The sequence below is a fragment of the Petaurus breviceps genome, unplaced genomic scaffold (assembly GCF_028583685.1).
Source record: "Petaurus breviceps papuanus isolate PSGF00001 unplaced genomic scaffold, PetGlider_PUasm1.0 89514, whole genome shotgun sequence".
In the NCBI taxonomy this organism is placed as follows: domain Eukaryota; kingdom Metazoa; phylum Chordata; class Mammalia; order Diprotodontia; family Petauridae; genus Petaurus; species Petaurus breviceps.
In genome coordinates this window covers 1-7,509 of record NW_027187066.1, presented here as the reverse complement: position 1 = coordinate 7,509, position 7,509 = coordinate 1, and the positions used below count along the sequence as shown (strand labels likewise).

General features: G+C 55.3%; 1 protein-coding gene and 1 long non-coding RNA gene across 2 annotated transcripts in view; one reads left to right on the top strand and one right to left on the bottom strand.

Annotated features, from left to right (window-relative positions):
- Window positions 1–320, bottom strand: part of LOC138176468 (uncharacterized) — a 1,687-nt gene extending 1,367 nt beyond the window's left edge. The window contains exon 1 of the long non-coding RNA XR_011172245.1: window positions 101–320. This is a non-coding gene — a long non-coding RNA (uncharacterized lncRNA). The remainder of the gene's footprint in view (window positions 1–100) is intronic.
- The window catches only part of LOC138176467 (cadherin EGF LAG seven-pass G-type receptor 2-like), an 11,064-nt gene extending 3,612 nt beyond the window's left edge, over window positions 1–7,452 (top strand). Inside the window, exons 2-3 of the mRNA XM_069107254.1 lie at window positions 875–990; window positions 2,477–7,452. Coding sequence (XP_068963355.1) covers window positions 875–990; window positions 2,477–2,718 — 358 coding nt within the window. The 3' untranslated portion in view covers window positions 2,719–7,452. The remainder of the gene's footprint in view (window positions 1–874; window positions 991–2,476) is intronic.
- The last annotated feature ends 57 nt before the right edge of the window (window positions 7,453–7,509 follow it).

Sequence of the window (7,509 nt, the reverse complement as noted above, 5' to 3'; positions counted from 1 at the left end):
CCTCCCAGCCCTGACATCCCCTGTCCTGAGGCCCCTCCCAGCCCTGACATCCCCTGTCCTCAGGCCCCTCCCAACTCTGATATCCCCTCACAGCTCATACCTTCTGTGATATATAGATTCCACAGTGGGGGCTGGGCCCCTTCAAAGACTGACAAGCACTGACAGGCTGTCCCACGTTTTTGAAAAGCAGACTCCCTTAAGAACTGAGCTGCTCTGCTGCTCCCAGGGCTCCAAAGAGGTCTTGGTGGAGCTGAGTCGTTAACATTTTAAGGGGAAACCAGAAGCTGCTGGTGCTCAGCCCTCCTATCAAGCCACTCGGCAGGAGGGTGGGTCTGAAAATCAATGATCCAAGGAAAGGGCCTTGGCTCTGTGCCAGGCACAGGGCCCCAGCTTTCTTTCGCATGAGGACTACCCCCCCCCCCCCGCAGGCAGGGAAGGGACCTTTGTGCGCTGGTGGAAACCGAGTCTTCATAGGGTCGCCTTGCCCTATGGATCCCTAAGGCACCTTTGGCTGCTGTATCCAGCAGGCGGGGTGCCTTCCCATTGGTTTTGACAGGCTGTGGGCCGGGAGAACTTGGACAGGTCAGGGAGATCTCATCCCACTCCTTCAGAGGTCAGCCCTGTGGGTTGGAGCCATGGCCCCTCAGGGCACCGCCGATCTGGAAAAGGGGAGACCACAGCCTAATAGCCAGGATCCAGGAAGCCCTCGCCCTGTGCCAGGCACTGGGCTTGACAATAGGGACACAAAGATATGCAGGGAAGGGTGCCTGCCCTCGAGCTGCTTCTAGTCCCCAGTGGGCAGGTCCGCCCGGGGTCAGATTGTGCCTCCTTGGCACACAGCTCCGGGTGCCAGGCAGCTTCTCCTGTCCCGTAGATTTGCCACGAGAGAGAGGAACGCGCTTCTCCTGTACAACGGCCGCTTCAACGAGAAGCATGACTTCCTCGCCCTGGAGATCATCAAGGAGCAGATTCAGCTGACCTTCTCTGCAGGTGGGTGCCCTCCCGTGCTGGGGGCCCAGCCCCTCCCTGCTCAGCTCCCTGAGCTGCCCGCGAGAAGTATCGGCTCATCTTCTTTCGATGGTGGAGGTGCTGGAAATGCTGCGTTTCTCACCAGCTCCCAGAGCAGAAGCCCAGAGTCTGTCTGGTCTGATGGCCGAGCCCAGTGAATGAGCTCTCCTGTCATCCAGGACCCGGACCGGGGATAATGGCCAGTCAATGTGTAGCCAGGCCTTTGTGTCTGCTAATGGGCCTATTGTCCAGGTCTGGATCCTGTGCTGGATGGAGAGGGTCTTTTCCAGGCAAACCCCTGGAGATCCTAATACAGAATAATCTCATTAAAGCCTCCCCCTCCTCCCAAGCCACCCAGGTCCCCTCTTTACAATCCTGGAATTTCTGAGCACAAAGGGAGGCCAGTGGGCTGGCCTCAGTCCCGCCTTTAAGCTTGCATATCAATAATAAAAACAACAAAAAGCCTACAGCTGTTTTAAGCTCTAGCTAGCCCTTTACGTATCTTATCTCCCTCCTACCCTGGGAGGGAGGTCCTGCTTCGGTCCCTATTTAGATGCAGAGATGAAGTGACTTGTCCTGGGTCATTTGGCTGGGCAGTGTCTGCATCTCCAGCCTGTGAACTGGGGCCTCAGTCACTCCTAAAGAAAGCTCATCCCACTGGGGGTCCTGCCTGTCCTGGAATCCCTCCAGTATAATTAGTAATAATCTCTTCTGTTGAGTTTTTAAGTGTACCAAGGACTTTCCCCAAATCTTACCTCCCTGGGAGGGAGACACTGTAGGAATCACCATTGTTACAGGGAGGAGGAGGGCCTTGCCTCAGTTTACTCAGCTGAGTATGGAGCCCCCCTGAGGTGGTCTGTCTTGGGGGGCACTGGCTCTAAAGTCTGAGAGCTCGGGTTCGAATTCTGCCTCTCACATGAGCTGTGTGACCCTGGGTGAGTCCCTTCCCCTCCCTTGGCTTCAGTTTCCTCCTCTCTGAGGTCCCGCCCCCTTCTTGGTCCAGGATCTGAGGACCCTAGTGATCTCCCTCCCTTTGTTCTTGGCTCTGCCTGGGAGGCCTCACAGGTCGAATGCTGTCCCTCGGTCACACCTCAGCTTTTCAGATCCATGACCCCCTCCTCTTCCCCTGCCACACACACACATTGCTGTTGCCTTTGGTCTTTTCCAGGCTGACCACCTCCAGTACTCTGGGACTCCCAGTCTCCTAGCCTTGTCTTCAGTGCCCTCCCGCACCCAGACAGCCTTCCATTTGTCAGCATCCTCTCTGAGATGGGCTGGCCAGACTGAAGGATCTCCCTGGGGCTGTCTGCCCCCTCCCCACCTGCCCTCCTTGCACTTCCCTGCCCCCTTCCCCTAGCACTGGCACCATTGCCTGGCGGGTGAACGCACGCCCTCAGGAACGCTGCCCACCCTTCCCCAGACCAAGCCCCTAGTAAGCTGCTGTTTCAGAACTTTCATCCTCTTGCAGGGGAGACAAGGACTACCGTGGCCCCGCTGGTCCCAGGAGGTGTGAGTGATGGCCAGTGGCACTCAGTGCAGGTGCAGTACTATAACAAGGTAAGTGCATCATCGATTCATTCACTGATGCATTTTGTACTGGCAATTATGAAGCACCAGCTGTGTACATTGGTGGGGGGAGGGGCCAGTGTGGGGAGACAGGAGGGGGTCACAGACACCCCTGATCTGGATCATCTACAGGGTGTCTTATAGAAGCAGGGTTCAGACTGGAATCTGTTGAGTACCCTGAAGGTTTCCGTGTGCCAGCGATGAGGTCAAGGAGGAGAGGGAGGGGCTGAGGAGAGATGTGGGGAGAATGCGACATTTGTGCAGAGCCCGGAGGCATGGGGAGGGTGTCTGGGACTGAAGATGGGGACGTTCTGGAAAGGAAGAGCTCAGTGAGGGAAGGCTCAGCAACGGGTCTTCAGGAGGTGTTTCTGGATGAGGCGTGATCCAGAGGAGCGGGAACCTTTAACGCATGAGTTGGCCCCCTTCACAGCGGATTATGGAGAGCCTTGAATGCCAGGATCAGGAGGGTGTTCTTGGCTTGGTGGCTAATGGGGAATCCTCTGCATTGGAATGATGTGGCCAATCCCGGCACCGGGAAGGCTGCTCTGCCGCTGGAGGGTGCTGGTGGGAGAGGTGGTCATTTGGTGTTTCTTTGGCTGTTGTTATCAGGAGCACCCGAGACCTCAGGTCCTGGGAGCGCTATCTCCCCAGGGAGAGGTCTCCTAACTGGGAGAGACAGTACTCCTGCTGGTAGGATCTGGGTCAGAGTAAAGAAGCGTTTTACTAGAAAAGCACGTGGGATTTCTGCTCATTCCTGGCATGGTCTCTGCCTTGCCACACGACCTTGGCCAAGACCCTTAACTCCTCTGGGACTCAGGCTCATCATCTGTAAAATGGGCAGGAGAGCAGAAAGTTCCCTTCTGTTCTGAAGTCCCCTGACCCTAAGAAAGGGCTCTATGCAAACTCTGGCATCTGGGTTGGAAGGCACTGGTACCAGGGCTGGCCGGAGCCATACCCCAGCAAGCCTCCTGGCAGCATCCGTCCATCAGCCAGCATTTACTGAGACTGAGACTGCCGGGAAACAAAGAGAGAACTGGGAGCTCTTCTCCTCGGGGAGCTTCCTCTCTGTCAAGGGACACATGTACACATGGATGAGCCCAGCTGAGGCTTCCGAGACTTCCTGCCAGTGCCTCCTGAGGCCAAGCAGATCCGAGCTGATCCTGCTTCCACAGGGTGGCCAGTCAGGCCTCTGTTGATTTTCCTCTGCAGACTTAGGGGGTGTTTAGAAACTGGGAACCTTTACACCCTTGTGGAAGGAGGGTTGGGCTAAAGTAAACCACCTTGGAATCTGGTCCTTCTCCACCCAAGGCACACATGCCCCTGTGAAGGGCCTCTAAGATGGGGCCCATGGTGGTGGCCACCCAGAGGCAGGTAGACGGCTGTCCCCAGAGAGCACTGGAGATTGGGTTTGGACCTTGGGGTCTCTGCTTTTCAAATGTATCACTTTGGCTTCGCCTCCTGACCCACTTGGGTGTTGGGGTGTTAACAGAGGATTACAGGAGGGATTGGGGGATGGGTAGCCCAGAAAGGGAGGCTTACAAGGTTGCTATGGGCAAGGCCTTGAAGGGTGGTCAAGGGGAAAAGAGATTAGGCATGTTCTGCTGGATCCTAGGTAGGCAAAGACAAGCTAGAGAGAGGTGGGCTTCAGTTCAGCCCCTTCAGAGGATGGGGGTCCTTGGGAGATAGGAAGCTTCCTGTCACTGCAGGTCCCCTTATTGGGGGTCTTGATAAAGGCCCTCCTGGTCAAGTGCAGGGGGACGAGATGGGCTCTGGGTTCTGTAAGTCTGGGAATGTTGTGTCCAGTTCTTGGCATAGTGTCTTAGGGACCTGGATCACATGGCGCAAATGCAGAAGACAATCAAGCGGATGGCAGTCATGGGGACAAACTTGGGACTGACAAGGGAAAGGAGTCCATTGTTCAGAGCCAGACCAGAATGGGATGGGTGCTGGAGGCCTCCCATGCCCACCAGATGACTGCAGATGAGAGAGGGACCCATCTTGGAATGGGAGGAAAGTTGCTTTTGGAGTTAGAAGACATAACTTTGAATCCCCATGGTGGCACTCACTAACTGTGGGCCTCAGTTCTCCTATCTGCAAAATGGACACAAGAATATTTGCATTGCCTATCCTGCAAAGTGGTTATAGGAAGCCCTTTGTCCACTGTTGGACAGTGCAAGCTAACGGGATTCTGTAAAGGCACATGTCAGGGAGATGACATGCCCTGGGAGACGTCCTCCTTTAGAGCCAGACCTCCTGTGGACAGTTCCCACTTGCAGTGCAGGCTGCTGCCCATTAAATAATATCATCTCCCTGAGCTGGTGGTAAAAAGTGCCATGTGCCCACTGGAGCTGGTGATGTGATAGGGGAGAGGAACAGGACCGTCTATCTAGACCTGGGAGGATCCTCTGAGAGCTTCGAGTCCAGGCCCGTCGGAGGGGGAAACTGAGTCCCACAGAGGGGAAGTCACCAGGGCGTTGGTGCTGGAGGCAAGATGTGAACCTAGGCACTCTGGCTCCTGGCACAAGGCCTCTCTCCAGGGCCAGCTCAGAATGGACAGCAGGGTTGCAGCCCCAGGGAGAAGCAAAGGCATGTGGGCTGGGGGATTATTCCAGTCAGCAGCTCCCCTCATGGGTTGGGTCTTTTCATCACCATTTCTAGGAAGCCCTGAAAGGGTGGCTTAGCTCTTTCAGGAGGCCCAGGTAGTTTATGTGCCTGAAGTCATCGCACAGAGGAAACAGCCTGGGCTGGGTTCAGTTGTCTTCCCCCAATAATGTGGTTTGATTTCCGTCCCACAAAAGAAGAAAGTCAGATGAGGCTTATGTGGGACTGAAGTTTATTTAGGGACGATGAGAAATGTCATTTCTGCACCTTCCCTCTCAGTGGGTGGGCGAGTGTGCTGGGGAAAGGTCCTCCCAGCCTGGGGCCTGGGAGGGTCTGGGGCAGTCAGCCCCTCCTCAGGGGGAGCTGTCAGGGGGAAGGGGGACATGCAGCCCAAGAACTCCAGACAAAAGTGGGGTGCGGCACAACACCCTGTGCTCATACTGGGCCTTTCCTGTTGTCAGGGACCTGCCTCACCTGCAGACAGAGTCCCTTGTCTCAGGATCCCGAGCAGTGCTTCAAGGGACCCGTATATCCTAAGGCCCCAGATACAGACCTAGAAGGGGCCTCAGACAAGTTGGCTGGAGCCAGACTGCACAGGGCTTGAAGTGCCAAGCTGAGGACTTTGTATTTTATCCTAAGGGCAATAGGGAACCATGGACAATTCTTGAGCAGTAAGCGACGAGGTCAGATCTATGTTTAGGACATATTATCTTGGTAGTCATGTGGAAGATGGATGGAAAGAGAAAAGACAGAAGCTAAGAAGGGAGAGTGCCATTACTAGCAGGCTGTCCTCAAAGTGGAGGGGCCTCCTGAGAGGTAGTGAGCACCTTGTCATCATGGTCATTTGTTGGGAGGTTTGAAGAGGAGATCCTTGTTCAAGGCTGGATTGGATCAAATAGGCCTTGAGGTCCCTACTGATTTACTCATGCATCCATGGGGGTGGGGTGGGGGGTGTCGCCATTGCTGGACAGAAGGGGCCCAGATTCCCTGGAGACCCCCTACCACTTATCATCAGCTCTTGTGCCCCACCCACCCTCTTAACAGGTCTCATTGGCCTCAGGGGGCGGCATCTGGTCGTGCCAGGTATGGCAGCATCTGCCGGCACCCCACGGGGCCAGCTGGCCTGGCGTCCTGGGCTGCCATTCTGGGATGCAGTTGCAGGACCCGAGTTAGGATCCTGCCCCTTCCTCGTCTGAGCTGTGGGACCTCGGTGGCCTGTGAGGCCCCTCCCGGCTTCCATCTCTGGGGCCTTTTCTCCCATTCAGAGAGACCTTCCTTTAGGGCACTCACCGCTCCTAGGACCCGCAATCTTCACAGATCTTTCCTGGGTTGCCATCACCAATGGGTGGACTGCTGGTGGGGAGGCAGGGTCGGCCCTCAGAGAGCAGGCTCTCCCCGTTTGGGGCCAGTCTCACAGTGCTCGGAGCCCAAGACTTGAATTCAATTTCAGCAATGCTTATAAAGCCCATTCTTGGTCCCGAGCCCTGGGGCTGCCAAGGGCACATCCATTCGTTGACTGCTTGTCTGGCTGCCTGTCTGGCTGCCAGTGTCCTTCCCATACCCTTGGACTAAAGCTTCCTCCCCTGTAAAGTAAGTCCAGTGACTTCACCACCTCTTCCCAGGGCTGTTGGGAGGAAGTTTGTAAACCTTAAAGCACCAGAGAAGTCTGAGTTCTTAATTAGAGCAGTGTGGTGGGGCGTCCAAGGGCATGTGCTGGGCCTTGGTCAGGCTGGGGGTGCTGCCTCTGCCTTACTGCACCAGGCCAGCCAGGGCAGCGGCCCCTGCCTTTTTGCATATTTAATCTTATTTTATTTCTGTTTCAAGCCTGGCAGTTGGGTCTTTGTCTAAGTCTCTGGTGGGTATTGGTGGCCGGACGCCCAAGCATGGGACAAATTGGATCTGTTTCTCCTGGTTCCTCCTAGGCCTTTCTGGAGGGGCCCTTGTGCATCAGCCTGGTGTGTCCTGGGCTGCCTAGAGAGGATCCTTGCCATCCTTTACTGGCCTGGGCAGTGTGGTGTTGTGGGCAGAGAACTGACATTGGCATCACCAAATCTGGCCCACCTCGGGCAAGTCTTCTAACTTCTCAGTTAGCCAACAGGTGCCCACCTGCACTCTGGGAAGCAGGGGGGTGGGGAGGGCTCCTCGTTCTCCACGAAGGAGGTCACATCATTCCATAGTGTTGCCTTACTAAGGCTATTTATCAAATGAGTGAGGGGTTGGCTTTAGTTTTGTTTAAAAAACATGTTGATGGTTGCATTTCCATAGAATTCATTTCCTTTATAATCTCACATATTTTATGCCTTTAACAACATTATGCTGGGGCAGCTAGATGGC